A 14991-nucleotide genomic window follows, 5' to 3' on the forward strand; every position below is an offset into this window, starting at 1 on the left:
ACAACAACAACAAAAACTTAACATTTTGGACTGTAGGCATGTTTTTTTCCTGGCCTGTAGGTAGCAACGTTTCCCGAGTGCTGGAGAACTTTCCTTATGGCAGGAATTTTGTTTCCTAAACAACTTTTCACAGGCCGAGAGCAGCTCTAGAGCATTGCACAGGTGCTGGTCACTAAAAGTCTGTTGTAACAACAGTTGAAAGCCTAGTCCTTTTTTTTTTCCTTATTTTTCTGTGCCATAAAGTTATGTCCTGTGTTTATATGCTGATAATATATGGCCTCTGGGTGTTTGTATGCTGATAGGGCCTCCAGGTAAAATCCTCTTGTCTGAACACTCGACTTTTATCCCAAATTCAGCCTTGCCCTTTACTATACAGTGAATTAAAGACTTGAAGCAATTTTGAAAGCTTTCTTTTATTCATATTGCAGACCAATTATTGCATAAAATTGTTGCTGAAACAGAATTACACATGCAAAGTCATAAAGCCACTGAGAATCATAATTCTCGCCCCTCCTTTTTTTTTTTCCAGGAATAAACCACTTGTCAAAATAAAGGAAGTTTTTGAATTAGCTCATTCTATTGTAATAGACAACAATCCCAGTAGCCAATGAAAGATTTTTTTCTGTTCAGGAAGTCATTGATTTTTGAGATATCATTGCTCAAAGAATGAAGGAGCAAATGAATTAAACGTGAGAAAACTCTCAGAACAAATGTCAAGCAGCAGTAAGAAAGCTAAGATAGAGGAGAAATAAGGTAAGACTAAAAAGAATCAGCCTCAGAGTGCAAAATGACTTTCAAATACAAGATGCTTTTTCTTAGATTAAACCTACAGAGTAACTCAGGAGATTTTTCCTTGATTGATATAGGAAGGTTTCATGCTGCATGGGCCAGGCCCACTTGGTTGTTGGCTCTGTCAAAAACACTGTAGTATTGGCAGAGGAAGATTTCACCGAGGATCCAAAGATCTCCAGACGAGGCAGGGATGAAAGTGCCTTCCAAACCACTCCTGCAATAGCCTTGGCGCATCTGCAGATTCTTAGTGTGAATATTGAGCTTAAATCCCAGTGATTTACCTGAGCTACGTTGTTCTGGAAGCACTGCATTACTTTTCACGTGCATTAAAATCTTTAATACCTATCTTTATGAAGCATGAAAATGGACCAGGGCTTAGACACCTTGAAACACACGTGTCCACTAGTTTACCAAGTCGCCAGCCACCTGCTCAGGGTACTGTGTGTTGGCTAGACAAAAGTTGGAGGACTCAATTGGCACAACCCTTCGAGCTGGTGGGCTAATTCCTATGGATTTTGCTGTTAGTCTGGCTGCAGATCTACTCTTTGCCTTTCCTCAGCTGCAAGGTGCTCGTGGCTCATGCTAAAGGCTAGTTACCTCTAGAGTTAAGGGTTCTTTTCATCCGAAGAACTTGCTTTTGGCTTTTATCCCCCAGTACATGTACATTGCTTAACCTAACCTCTAAACACGCTGAATTTCCCCGTTCCACTGAATTTCCCTTTCCTGGTGACAGCCACTGAAGTGTCTACCTCTTTCCCCAGTCCTTTTCAATTAGGCTTCCCTCAGTTTGGCTATTGCTTTTGGAGTTCCTTGTGGAACCTCCTTAGGTCCCTTGAGTCTAAAGGCAGTTTGACCATCTAGCACTTTTGTCCTTCCAGCTTTGTGCCATGAGATGGCAGAGGGAAGTAAGCTGTGCAGTGTGGTGGCCTCTGGTGCTAGTCCTCCAAAACAGCACCCAAGGTCGCTTTCTGGGCAGGCACTCACCTGTAGAATGTAAGCCTTGGCAGATACAGGGAACTTGATGCCATTAATGACAAAGACAATGTCAGGCAAGTTGTTCTTGGTCCTGCAGTTGACCACATACTGAAAGGGAAAAGGGAATAACCAGGGGGTAAAAATAGGCACACTTCAAACAACTTTTCCAGAGGGTATCATGGGAACAAAGGCAAATTACATATATTACGTAAGGTGGCCAATCATTTTTATACAGTGAGATATTTTCAGGAAACGAATGTGGTAGCTTCAGATCTGAAAGCAGCTTTTGAGACCTGAAACACGAGGGGAACTGTGGAATTACCCTGTTGACCTGCACGCAAGATAACTGCAATCTGTGGTTATGTAGCAATAGGAGTCAAGAAGTGCCGTGGGGATCTGCTCTGTCTGGAGTGAGATCTGTGCAGTGCACAACCCTACCCACCCCTCTCACCTCGCCATTGGAGTCCTCGCTGACACCAATGTGGTCATGGATGGCAATGATGGAACCAAGGGGCCCGGCGAGCAGGGAGGTCCCGGTATCAATCACAGCTTGGCAGCCCCTCGGGCACGCAATGACCTGGCCCTTCACGGTAATGCTAGAAAATGAAGTCGCAGAACACTTTGGTCTCATTAGATCTCACGAAATCCCAGCGGGCATCTCACTGCTGTTCAGATGGGGGAATTTCCCCTGGCGGCCAGGGATTTATCTGTTGTTCCTCAAACCCACTGTAAATGTGCCCAGATGAGGTGTTAACTTCCAGCTGGCGCAGATATTTGTACACAGGGGTTGCTCTGCGGCGGTGAGCACATCACTGCGAGCTCCTCTTGTGGAAAAGTTGTGAACTGCTGTCCCAATAGCTCATCTCATAAGCCTTCTGCCCACGTTTTGTGCAAGGTGTTTGCAGGGCTTCTTGCCTGTCTATATTGTGCATTTTTAAGTTGAATTTCCTTTGTTTGCCCTAGATATCCTGCCTCTCTGCACCAAAAGCTCCAAGTTGTACAGGGAAGAGCAGAACTTACCTGTCTATAGAGATTTGCCAGTAAGTTTTAGAAGATAGAGGGATCCAGTGGAGTTTCCCAGAGAAGCAGGAATAATCAATGCCTCCAAATGTCACAAAGCTCTTCCTTTTCTCACTGCAGAAGATGGAGAGGACAGAAGAAAGATTTTGAGCAGTTGGTTTAAGCATTTACCACAATTACATAAAACACTGGAAAAAGACTACAAGTGGGGAACTCCAGGGTAGCTCAGAGCTATATCTTTTTCTCCCAGTGGTCCTAAGATTGTTGTTATCTATTTCAAGAAACAGAATCAATGGTGGAACTCTGTGCTGCTGTGAGCTGAAATCAGTTTACGTTATCCATGATGCTTAAACTCTATAAGTAACCTGATTCTCCCATGCAAATATTCCAAGCGTGGTTCTTATGCCATTGGACACTACGCTCCCCAAAAATGTGTGGTTTGTGACTGTGCTTAAACACCTCTCATTCTTCACCCAAGGGTTGCCCGGAGTTTGGGAATTCTGACGGACACCTCCCTGGGAACAACGGCTAAGAGATGTGGTTTATGAGTATGTGTCTTGTTACGGGCCAAGGGGATCTTCCAGCCTCAACTTACAGGCTGAGGCAGAAAGAGAAGAGGGCCACAGATACCAAGCGGTGGTTCATGATGTTGTCAAAGACAGGGGTGGCCGTCGGCGCAGCGATGCTGGGGAAGGCCAGGCCCAGGATACCGTCGAAAGGAGCATAGTAGAAAAAGGAACCAGGCTCGCTCTCGCTCAGGCCAATGGTCTGGTTGTGCACTTGGATGCTTCCAACCTTAGGAGAGAAATGGAGGAAATGAGACATGCTGCATTCTGGGGAAAAAAAAAAAAAAGGATCCTATCCTACTAAAGGGTGTGGGAAATCCTCCTGAGTATTTCGGAAGTGTGCAACGTTCTCTGCGCCCCACCTGAGCTCCAGGCTGAGCTGGGAAGAGCACAAAGTACCAAGCTCAGTGATATCCCACCTTTGCAAGGAATGCAGCTGAGGAGAGGGCAGGGGGACAGACCCTGCCTAGAGCAAGTGGCCAGGGGACCTGCTGTCCTAGGGGACCTGCTTGCCACAGGGCTACCCTCGAGTGCAGATGAAGGTTGGTGACTCTTTTAGTTCTGCTCGGCAGCAGAGGGCACCAAACAACACAGAGAATCACCATGTGTGCTCCAAAAGCAGATTAAAGTTAACTGAATGGATGTGTTGGGACATGTCAGGGTCAGGTTAGCCTGTTACTGATGGGGTATGCTCAATGTTGAACAAAATCTCTAGATGCTTTATGCTTATGTTCGACGTTCGCTCCAGGGAAATAAAAGGTTTTAATGTCTGTTGTTTTAATGTCAGCTGAATAATGCTTGATTTGACTCCCTCCACACAAAAGGGGGTATTGGCAGGTGGCATACGTAAAGTTTCTATATCTACATAGCAACCCTGATAAGAAATGCAGGCTTTTCCATCAAACATCCTATAGGAAATAACTGTGATGATTACAGCTGCAGAAGAAGCAGGCTTTGTTGATTCCTCTATCAATGGGAAAACATCTCCCAGATCTGAGTTGCCTTTGCACCCCCTCCTACCTTCCACTTTCCCCTCCGGGTAGCAGGACCTCATCATTTGACTCACATGCACGGTTTCATTGGCCAGGAATCCAGCCATGCTGCCAGTGCCATAGTAGATAGAGACAGGCTGGTTGATGGCTCTGTAGGTGGAAGACTGCTGCGGATTGAAGCGCGTGTGGATGACTACAATTGCAGAAGAGTTGGATGGTCAGAACCTGGACACTCCATGGAGACAAAGGTCAAGGCTCAGGCATTGCTGCAGCTGGCACGACCGGTGCATTTATGGAATATTTTATGCTTTGCTACTGCCCCAGACTGGCAGCAATTCACATGTTAACACACAGTGTCTCTATGTGTGTCTACAGCTGAGATGAACTGGAGGTATCTCATTTAGGAGAGTTCTTGTAGCTCACTAGGTGATGAACACAGGGAGACAGAGACCTCCAAAAGCTGATTTGAATCTAAGGTGACCTGCATTCCTCTCTGTGGGCAATGCACACTGCACACTAGTGCCAGAGGGAAGGAGCTCTGCTCCCTCTGCAACATGGAACTGAGAGGCCGTTTCCATCCCAGGACCCAGTGCTGTATGTGGTGGCCACGCAAAACGGGTCATCTGGCAGCATTTGGGCAAAGCCATGCCTCAGGCTGTTCCCAAAATAGAAACAGCTGGCCTGGCATCCCTTCTCCTTTCCCTGCACTGCCGTCTAGGCCCTGTCTCAGGGTGGCTGATCTCCCAAAAAAGAAGCATCTCCTGTGACCTGCACCCCTGCTATCCACGGTGGTAACGCACCACCGCCAACTGTGTCTCCCCAGCTGGAGGTTTCTGTGCTTGATCCTTTCTTTGCTCTTAGCAATGGTGTGGGCAGACTGTCACTTACCGCAGGCCTCGCTGCTGCAGTTCACCGAGGGCACCCACAGGTAGGAGGAGCCGGTGTCAAAGAGCACAAGGAACTTCTGGGGTGGGGATCCAATGGAGATGGAGCCGAAAAACTCGATCTGTCAACGGGAAACGGGAAGGTTTCCAAGGGAGCAGCCACGTAGAGGAAAATGGAAAGCCCCCCGTGGAGGAGCTTCTCCCGTTGTGTCAGATGCACACCTGGAGTTTGGGTTCTGCACACGGGGACAAGCAGCAAGCGGATATGTTTTTGGGAGAAGTGGATTGTAGCCTCTCCAGAGCAGCAGGAGAGAGACGTAAGCAAAAGATGGGCCGGGAGATCCAATGGAGATGGAGAATGGAGAGAACTGTGTTGTTTCATAATACAGTTGTTTCACAGTCAGTTGTCTGGGAGGAAAAATCCAGGATAAAAACTGAGACAATAAGTTTTAGTTTAAGGAGAAAAAAAAAATAAAGCATATTTTCCTTGTGTTCAGGGATTGCTGTAAGGACTCCTAATTTTTTTCTCTGAAATAGGCAGAGAAGTACCTTTCCTTCACACTTACATCCAGGTAGTTTTCCAGGGGGTCGGTGATAACCTTGACAGGAGATTTGAAGTACTTGGAGCCCACATTTGAAGGGAATTTTCTGGGGGATTTCTCCAGCAACCCCACTTCCTGAAGTCTGCTCCTCAGGGACTTTGCTCTCTTCAGTGGGATCCTAAGCAAGAAGAGGTGAGACAAATTCAGAGCAGATGAGTAAGAGGCTAGTCCTGGGTTCAGCTACATCCACATACATCCCCCATTGATATCGCTGTAAGGTCTTTTACCGTAAACCTTATCAGATACACAGATTTAGCTGCTCCAATTCTGCTTGGAAATGGGTGGATTCCCATATAATCCCTTTTAGCATTTTGAAATTCGGTCTCAAAATGTGGCTATTAGGGTACCCAGCACAGCCAGCGGGCTGTACATTGGCCACGTGTACATTCAAAGACTTTTTGCTGTGCAGAGTCCCGTCCGCTGTAAAGGATGGGACAGCGCGAGCCAGGGCAGTGTCCTGGCCACGCTCACAGGAGGGCCAGTGTCACTATAAAAGGTGTATTATGCCCCTACAAAAGCTAATTACGCAAAATGAACTCATTTGGGACACGAGTCACTGGTCTATTTTAGAGAGGTATTTAAGAATATTTGTGCCTCTGTGTTTGTGGGAAAAGCAGGGCCTGCAAGTCTGACCTAAGTATTAATCCAGCATCTGAGCTGCTAGACCCTTTCCTGGGTGTTTGTACTGCTGTGGAAAAAAAATAGCAGGGAATTTCCTTTCCTGTCCTGCTATAATGTGGAGCAGAGAGGAGAAACCCAAGTGCCACGAATAGTCATGGAGAAGCCCCCTCCCTGGCGCCACAAGGCAGCTCTTCCACCTCATGCGCTCCCCAAAACTCACCTGACCAGGCTCTGCGCGAGCACCACCAGGCTCAGGAGCAGGGGCAGCTTCATGATGTGTCTTTACGCCTGAGGAAAGGAAGAAAAGGAACGGGGCCTACGGAGCAACGCCTTAATGCGGCTGGCCACACATACGTAAAGTTTCTGTATATACATAGCAACCCTGATAAGGAACGTGGGCTTTTCCATCAAACATCCTAAAGGAAGTATTTGGGGAAAAAAAAAAAGCCTTTTTTGCTTTTGCAGGACTAACACCTTTACAAGCGGGCATCTTCCAATGGAGAGAGTGTTGCGGGACAGGATTTGCTTAAAACAAAGTACTTTAAGTGATTTTAATTAACAGTGGAGAGGAGGAGAGGAAATAGAGCCACCGGTTATGGTTATACTTCTGCAGCACCCAAGAACACTCGACCCTGGCTCCCACTGTAGACACCGGGCAGCAAAGACACAGCCAAGGAACCTGCTCACTTGATGGGGCCGCTACTGCTGAGAAAGTGGGGTAGAAAATGTCCTGTTCTGCCAGACAAACAGCAAGGGACAGCGCTTAGACCCTGGGGATGAAGAGCAAGCCCTCAGGAACAGATGGGCCTGCAGTAAAAAAAAAAGAAAGGGCTCAGGAGGCTATCTCCAAAGTTATGTAATACAGACGGATGGCCACTTGCCTAGGAATCTACACAAGATCTCTAAGAGATTAGACAACAACGTTTACTTTGCACTTAACTTCATCGTGTTTCCAGCCCTGTGGGATCACCAGGACTGCACAGGAATCTCCAGGCTTCCTGCACCGCGGGACTCTGATCAGTAAGATCAGGGAGAACCTCATCAAAGAGGTCTGGTGTTCTGGCCTGTTGTTTAGGAAAATACATCTGTTCCCAGAATTTCATGTGCTTAAGCTTAAAGGCTCGAGTCTGGAAAAAAAAAATCCCTTACTGAGATATACCAACACCTCATCATAGTCATTACACATTTACGAAAGAAATTTATTTTCCAATCCCTGTTCCATGTCTTTTCGCTTTCATAAAAGGCAGACTTTTGGGTCAACAGTCCTGATTAAATATGCCCCAAAACTGAGAAGAGCTGCTGACCTTCAGAGATCTTCAGGTTGCATCATTGTTCTCATTCCACCTGTTTTGGGGGGCTTTTGTGTTGTTGTTTGTTTTTTTTTCCCTGGCCTTGCTCAGCTGCCCATGTAAACCTTATGTTTGCAGGTGCTTGCTTGTTACCAGCACCTGGTTGCATTTTGCTTCCTCTCAAACGTCCCGAGTTGGGTTTTGTTTAGGTGTCTCTGCTCCTTGCGTGGGATTTCAGCCCCTTCAGCCTCACTCATGCCCACTCTTGCTTGCAGTCACAGGATCTGCCATTCTTGCCCCTTTCAGTCATTTTGGCTCAAGGTGATTACTGGATATTGGCCTTTCTGAGGCTTTCATGGGATGTATCATAATCATCAGTCAAATCTATAGGTCTCTTACATAAATGAATGGTGCTAACAAACAGAAAAATCAATGTATCCTTCCATGCGAACCAGAAAATACCATTTTTCCAATTTTGCTTTCAGTAACACTTAATCATTTGCATGGAATACCTCTCCATTTCCAGTCCATGCATCTTCCTTCACTGTGAGGAACAAATTTGCACGTCACTTTGTATATCCTTCTGCTCAATCCCTCAGTGTAAATTGATAAGGAAATGTGCTTCAGCCTTCCACGTGCACAGAGCCCACTGCTCAAATAAGCTTTCAAAGCACCCACCTCTCTTTACGAAGCCAAGTCTGCTTCTTGCAACATTATTTCATGCTGGTTATCAGCAATGCCACCACCAAATCAATCTTTGATTAGACCACACGGTACCTGTCTGCGTCCGTGTGACTCATACTACACAATAGCCTGTGGTTCTCACGTGGTGCTTGTTTCTCCCGGGAAGAGAGGTGCCTTTCCTTGGAGACATGTGCCAGGACCCCATGACCTTGACCAGCACCTTGCAGGCTCCTTCCCATTCTCCAGAGCCTCCCTTGCCCGGCACCACGGAGGTCACCTATGGTTGGTGCTGTCCCAGCAAGCAGAAAACCACAGGACAAGAGGATCCCGACTCCGGATCACACCTTTGTTTCCCACTGCTGAAAAACTCCCCCATACTTCGTGCTAGGAAGACCTAAGAGAAGCATTCAAGAGAGAATTTATTTTTTGCTTCCAGCCATGTCACCCAAGGTAACGCTGTTGTAAGGTTTATTTGACACGTTGCAGGTGCTGCCCCAATGCTGGTATTTGAGGCCACAGCTAAATGGTCCAGATTTGCTATCACACCTCGGCTGCCTTGTTGCTTCTTCCGTAGCCCTTCCATGAGCCTTTTCCCTTCTCCCCGGTTCTGCTACACATTTGCTCCGTGTTACCTCTCTCTGCACACCTTGGTCCCATCCCTCTACCTCGGAAGGAGGTTTGATTTTCATTTTAACTCCCCATAAAACCGGATTTTTTCAGGAATGCAGCAGCAACTGCAAGTTCCTTGGAGCGACGACCACTGCAACCGCCCGGGCCCCCAGCAGCCATTTGGTGTGAGATGACTTTGCAGAGAGTAACACAGCCCCCGAGGGGATCTCCTTGCACTTAGGGCCTCCCTTCGAGGCCGCAACCGGGAAAAGGAGGCAGGTCAAGGGGCTTTGTCACGGGGACGGCCGCTTGGAGCCAGTCAAAGCGACAGCTCAAAGCGCCCCTGCTGGACGCGGAGCAGCCGAGCGTCCCCCGCACAGCTCGAGCCGCGACGCGAGGGTCAATTCCCCCCGCGGCTCTGCGGTGCCTCTCGCCGCCCCCCGCGCACGAGGCGCCGCCATGAGCCGCGCTCCCGCACACAAAATGGCGGCGGCGGCGCCGCCCCGCCCGGGCCGGCCTGCGCCATCCCCGTCCTCCCCCCGGGCCCGCCCGCGCGCGGGCGCGGTGGTGCCGCCCGCTTCCGCTGCCGGCCCGGAAGGCGGAAGCGCGCGGCGACGGCGGCGGGGGCGCGCCCGCTCCCGGAGGTGGGTCCCGGCCGCTGCCGTTACCGTTTCCCCCTCCCGGCCCTCCCCCGCCCCGAGTCTCGCGAGACGAGGGCGAGTTCGCGCGCGCGTTCCCCCCCCTCCCCCCCCCCGCCGGCCGTAACGGCCGCAACGGCCGTTTCCCCGGGGGGGTCTTGGCGCTCCCGGCCGTTGCTAACGGAGTCTCCCCTGGCCGCGGTCGAGGCGGCTCCGGTACCGAGCGAAGGCCCCTCGTGGCCCTGAGCTCGTCCCCTTGTCGCTCGCAGAGGCCCGTGAGGTGCCCGCGCCTTCGGGACGGCTCACGCCGGTGAGCGGTGGAGGAACCGGCGGCGGGGAGGTCCCCTCTGGCTGCCCCTTGGGTGCGTGTCCCTCCCCTCGGCAGGAGCGCGCTGCTCCTTTGGGCCGTTCCCGGGATTTTATCTTGTTTTTGTTGTACTCAGCCGTGTGGCACCCCGCAGCTTCCCTAGAAGAACGTCTAACGTTTGCTGAACGTTGTGAGACAGAAGGCGCTGGGAATAAATGAAGAAGAGCAGTGCAGGAATTCTGTTACTTCACTGATTTCAATGTTATTTCCCTGTCTTTCAGAATTGCAAGTATTGAGTCACATTCACTATGTAAAAAGTATCAAGTAGCCTTATTTGCGCAGGCAACAGAGGTGCTGGCACCACGGAGCTGAAAGGGAAAGGCAGAAAATGAGACGGGAGTTGAGGAACTGGGGAGTTAAAGATGTGCAGGGACCTGTGTGACAAAGCGGATCCCATCAGTGTTGTGAATCCTAAGTGGGCATGGATGGAAACACAGGTGGGAGGTTTGCGTAGCAGAGTACTGATATTGAATAAAACGGTGCAAGAAAGAAAAAAGAAAAGAGAAAAGAAAAGCCAGCTGGAAGCTGAGGATCAGAGAGACATAGCCCTAGCAAAAAAGGGATCTGAGTAGGTGTTTCCTTGATGAGCACGTCTGGCACACACATAATCCTTGTGAGTAGTCTGTGGAAAGGAGAAAAATCAGTTGCCAGAGAAGTGGTTGGATATGTCGTGTTTTCCTTCTCATTCTCACCGCTTCTTTATAGCACGGAGCTTCTTTGGCGTGATTGTTTCAAGTAGTTTAGCAAAGTTGTTTTACAGTCCGTGGTAGAATTAGTGTCTGTATAGAGTTGGCTGTAGAAAACCTAGTCTTTGTTTTCCCATCTTCCCTCCTTGCCCCATCTCAGGAGCCTGCAGTTCCCCTGAGAGGATGGATACGCTGAAGAACTTGGCGGTGGAGGAGCTCCGGGAGCTGCAGGATAACGCGGAGGAGATCGAGCGCCTGGCCTTGGAGTCGAGGGAGGTGGGCGCTCGTTTTGCTGCGGGGGCGAGCGGGACTCGCCTGGGGTGTCTGCCCCGGCACTGGCTCCTGGCTCTCTTCTCCCAGGTCCAGGAGCTGCAGCTGGAAAGGGAGATGGCGCTTGCTGCTAATCGCAGCTTGGCCGAGCAGAACCTGAAGTTCCAGGCGCCGCTGGAGACCGGCCGCACTGACCTCTGCAACAAATACGAGGAGCTGCAGAAGCTGGCTGAGCGGTGTAAGGAGCAGAAGGCAAAACTGGGTGAGCACATCCTGCCCCCTTTCCTATGAGGTCATGTGGACTTGTTTTTTTTTAGATTTTTCTCCTCATATCAACATTTTCCGAGGCAGGAAGGGAACAGAGATGTGCCAGAGAAGATCATTGCTGCTACTTTATCTGCCTCACATTGCAGAGCAGAGCTGCAGAACTAGATGACTAATGCAGGCAGTACAACAGGGTTATGTGCTGATGATTTGGCTGTATTTTGTGTTTCACATTTTGCTCTGCTCCTACCTTTCTTTTCCCCAGAGAATTTTGCAGCAGCGTTGCATCCTCAGGCCTTGCTAGAGCTTCTGCAGGTGGAAAGCCAGAAAATTGAAGAACAGTCTGAGGTGAGTTTAAGATTTAAATTCATCAGTAATTCAAGTGATTAGTCTTTGAAGACTTACAGTTATGCTCCCAAGCCTAATCCCTTAAATCAAGGATCATCTCTTTGTAGTTTGACCTTGTTACTGGAGAAAAAAAAAAAGTGTATCCCTTCTTTGCTCTTGTGTGGCACAGTGGTCCTCTACGTGTCTCCAACAGAGATATAAATCCTAAACTGGGTCTGAAGGGAAGCAGTACTGATGCCCAAGCTGTTTTGTGTTCCAGAATATGGCTGAGAAGTTCCTGGAGGGTGAGGTGCCGCTGGAGACGTTCCTTGAGCAGTTTTCCGTCATGAGGAAGTTGTCCCACTTGCGCCGGGTTCGAGTCGAAAAGCTTCAGGAGCTGCTGAAGAAGCCAGAAGCGTTGCAGGAGCCGAGCAGAGACTCTGAGCAGCATCTACCTCCTCGCGCCCCTGCGGAGCAGCCGAAGCCGCAGCCCTTCCCGCCCGGGGCTCCCTCCTTCCCTTTGCCCTACAGTCCAGCTCCAGGCCTGCCGCTCGGCCCCACAGCCCATGGGGCGCTCCCTCCGGCTCCTTTCTCCGGAGCCCCCGTGGCCGTGGGACCCGTCGCTTCCTCCCAGCCCAGCAGCCAGCCCCCGTTTCCCTACAAACCTCCTGCAGGTTCTGGCTACGCGGCGCAGGCTGCCGACCCGGCCCCGGGCTATCCCAGGCCTCCAAGCGGAGGCTCTTCGGCAACGCCAGGCTACCCTTGGTCCCCATCCAGAGGCCCCCCTCCTGCCCCATCCTTTCCTGCCTCGCAGCCCTCTCCTCCGCCCCCAAGGCCAGGCTACCCCCCGTACTTCTCTCCCACGGCAGGGAGGCCTCAGTGCCCGTACCCAACGCAGCCCCCGCTCCCGAATTTCCCGATCCCCCCCCACCCTCCCTATCCATCTGGCCCGTCCCCTCCCTTTGGGTACCCGCCACCTCCAAACCCCCAGCGCCCTGCTTGGCCCGGCTACTAAACAGGGACTCTTGGGGCTCCTACTGCTCCCGGACTGAGGAAGATGGAAGAGTGGAGAGCGTTGCTCTTAGGCCCATCCACAAGTTCGCATTACCTGGGAGAAGCGGCACGGCTCCGACGTGGGGTGCGCAGCAGGGGTACCCAGCGGCCGCGAGGCCCATGCTACCTCCCAGGCTGTTCCTTTTCTGGTTGGTTGTGGCAGTTGCTTGTCGGCCACTTGCAAATCAGGTAGTCCAGGCCCTGAGACAAAACGCAAGCGGGCGGCTGGATTTTCAGCTGGGACACATGGGAATGGCGTGCACTGATCACATCCGCTGAGGGCCCGGCCCTGCTGCGTGTACACCTGTGCGAGCGGGGGCTCTTCTCCGCACACCTGTAGTTTCCTCTCTAACATACACAGTATAATAATTCTAAGCTTCTTTTCACAGGTGCTCAAAAGACCCAGTGGGAATCTTCTGACAGTATATCTAATGCTAAATACTCATCGCTTCCCTAGGGCCTTCTTGGAAGTGAGGAACAGAGCCAGCCAGACTGGCAAACGGTTCGTAATTTGGCAGGGAGAAGCAGCTAGCTAGCCTGTTGGCCAGGCCTTGGGATGTGTCTGGCTTCTTTATGCTGGTGCAAAATAACTTCCAAACCAGCTCGAGCCGTTTCCAGCTGCCTGCAAGGTCAGGCTTTCCTCATCGCTGCCTCCCTCTGTACCAGCCTAGTCCAAAGCAGAGGTGGGTCCCAACCCCACTGAGTTCAGGTGTTCCCAGCTTGCCAGGGGAGCCTCTTCACCGCTCCGCCTTGTCCAGCACAGGAGCCCTTCCTTGCCTTCCTCATCCTGTACTATCCCACTGAGGGCTCTGGTGCCTCCCTGGAGCTCCGCACCCGGTTCTGGCGTGTCTGTGGGTTGATGCTGGGGGAGCTGGTGTTACTTTGGGGTTCGGAGGCACCTGTTGAGCTCGGCTCGTAGGAAAAGGGGCAAAAGTGTCTTGGGTGCCATCCAGCTCTTCACAGGCGACCCCTCGTAGAGTTCTGTGAAAAGTGAGGCTTCCGCAGGCTCTGCCTCCCTCCCCTAATGCCCTAGGGGAAAAGGAGGGGGTTATTCTGGATGTTCAGGGCCCCAGTGTTCCTCACATCTCCCTTTACTCCTCAGAAAACACTAGATACCAGAGTGAGTGACAGGTTTTTAATGGAAATAAGATTAGCTTTGCTCAGCACTTTATCCTCTGAATTCTGCTTGTATTCCCCTAAGTTATTTATAAGGAAAGATTACTAATGGACTAGAGTAAGATGAATGCCATTGGGATTTGATGGAAATGCCATATCTGTGGTTAATTACAATAATAAAACTTGACAAATTGTGTGCAGGGTCATAGCAGTGACTGGGGAAGTGACGTGGCATCCACTTGATATTTTTTATTGACTTTTTAAAAATGTCCTTTCAGTGTCCTTACGCCAACTTCCTCTTGGTGTTGTCAATAAAATCCCTCACCCTGTTCTTGCTGAACCATCTTTCTTGCTCGCTTGTTTTCATCTTTCCAAAGGGGTCTGTTTGGTCAGTGCTTTTCTCCGTTAACTGATCTCTTCCCTTCTTGCAAATAACTCTGGCATTTTCTCATGCATCCTATGTGCCGTCATTTCTGTTCTCCGTTTTCCCTCGCTAGCTGGGAAGTTGGTGCTCTTAAATGGCCTTTGCAGTGTTGAAAGGAAAAGAGCAAGATCTCATTACTAGAAAACCAATTTTATTATAACAGTTACTGCTAATTAAATATCTCAGGTTTATTTTCAGTATTTTTTCCTTCTGCTGCTGTTCATGCGTCTCTGCTTTACAAAGCGCACGCCCTCCCGTACGCAGTCGTGTGCGTGCGCGCAGGCGGGTATCCCAAGCTACCCGCTCCTCCAACCATCCAGGCTTTGCCAGGCAGCCAGCATGGCCAAGCCCGCGTCTTCACAGCCTGCTAATTACCCGAAAGACAAGGATGTGGCCGTCCTTTCCGTGAAGTTCATTCCCGCGGTGCCGGAGAGCTTTGTGGACAGCAGCAGGTTTTGCTTTCGGGCCAGGCCCCGCTGGGGTGAGGAGGGCGGTTATCCTAGTTCGGAGAGGGGAAGCAGGCAGCCCCCTTTCAGGCTGCTGTGCCCGCTGGGGCCCCGGGCTACCCGTGTACCTTTCAGATTCTCATGAATAGTTTAAAAAACCAAAAGCCAACAACAAAAAGCTTGTGCCCTCCCGGGCGGGAGGTCTAGGAAGGAGAGGGTGAGGGGAAGCTTTCTGGGAAAGGTGCTCAGGTACCAGGGTGACAGCAGTGCAAAGCCAAGCTAGGCTAGGTCAGAGATGAGAGATTGGGGGTCAGCGCTCGTCACAGGCAGGTCCTGGTGGAGTCTCGAGGCCGGGCAGCTCAGAAC

The 14991-nt window shown here is 50.5% G+C and overlaps 2 protein-coding genes across 2 annotated transcripts; one reads left to right on the forward strand and one right to left on the reverse strand.

The window, feature by feature from the left end:
* Positions 1 to 873: 873 nt before the first annotated feature.
* Positions 874 to 6725, reverse strand: LOC104578809 (pepsin A-like). Its single transcript, XM_010226383.2, has 9 exons — positions 6673 to 6725; positions 5796 to 5949; positions 5234 to 5351; positions 4420 to 4538; positions 3383 to 3582; positions 2788 to 2901; positions 2219 to 2363; positions 1777 to 1875; positions 874 to 1026 (listed from the first exon to the last, which is right to left on the reverse strand). The coding sequence occupies exons 1-9, from the start codon at positions 6723 to 6725 to the stop codon at positions 874 to 876; spliced, it is 1155 nt and encodes a 384-aa protein (XP_010224685.2).
* A 4128-nt stretch (positions 6726 to 10853) lies between these two features.
* VPS37C (VPS37C subunit of ESCRT-I) lies at positions 10854 to 12690 on the forward strand. Its single transcript, XM_010226401.2, has 4 exons — positions 10854 to 11001; positions 11086 to 11257; positions 11525 to 11607; positions 11867 to 12690. The coding sequence occupies exons 1-4, from the start codon at positions 10909 to 10911 to the stop codon at positions 12599 to 12601; spliced, it is 1083 nt and encodes a 360-aa protein (XP_010224703.2). The 5' UTR covers positions 10854 to 10908; the 3' UTR covers positions 12602 to 12690.
* Positions 12691 to 14991: the final 2301 nt, after the last annotated feature.

This window comes from Tinamus guttatus, unplaced genomic scaffold (assembly GCF_059628265.1).
Source record: "Tinamus guttatus ecotype Peru unplaced genomic scaffold, ASM5962826v1 Tinamus_guttatus_pri_ptg000546l, whole genome shotgun sequence".
Lineage (NCBI taxonomy): Eukaryota > Metazoa > Chordata > Aves > Tinamiformes > Tinamidae > Tinamus > Tinamus guttatus.

What these genes read in the sequence shown, in the direction of transcription:
- LOC104578809 (XM_010226383.2), bottom strand. Translation starts at nt 6,725, where the DNA reads ATGAAGCTGCCCCTGCTCCTGAGCCTGGTGGTGCTCGCGCAGAGCCTG. An exon ending in CCCTGGAAAACTACCTGGAT is followed by an intron (nt 5,352 to 5,795) that starts GTAAGTGTGAAG and finishes TCCCGTTGACAG; the next exon opens with ATCGAGTTTTTCGGCTCCAT. An exon ending in GCGAGGACTCCAATGGCGAG is followed by an intron (nt 1,876 to 2,218) that starts GTGAGAGGGGTG and finishes TTTCCCTTTCAG; the next exon opens with TATGTGGTCAACTGCAGGAC.
- VPS37C (XM_010226401.2), top strand. Translation starts at nt 10,909, where the DNA reads ATGGATACGCTGAAGAACTTGGCGGTGGAGGAGCTCCGGGAGCTGCAG. An exon ending in TGGCCTTGGAGTCGAGGGAG is followed by an intron (nt 11,002 to 11,085) that starts GTGGGCGCTCGT and finishes CTCTTCTCCCAG; the next exon opens with GTCCAGGAGCTGCAGCTGGA. An exon ending in AAATTGAAGAACAGTCTGAG is followed by an intron (nt 11,608 to 11,866) that starts GTGAGTTTAAGA and finishes TTTGTGTTCCAG; the next exon opens with AATATGGCTGAGAAGTTCCT.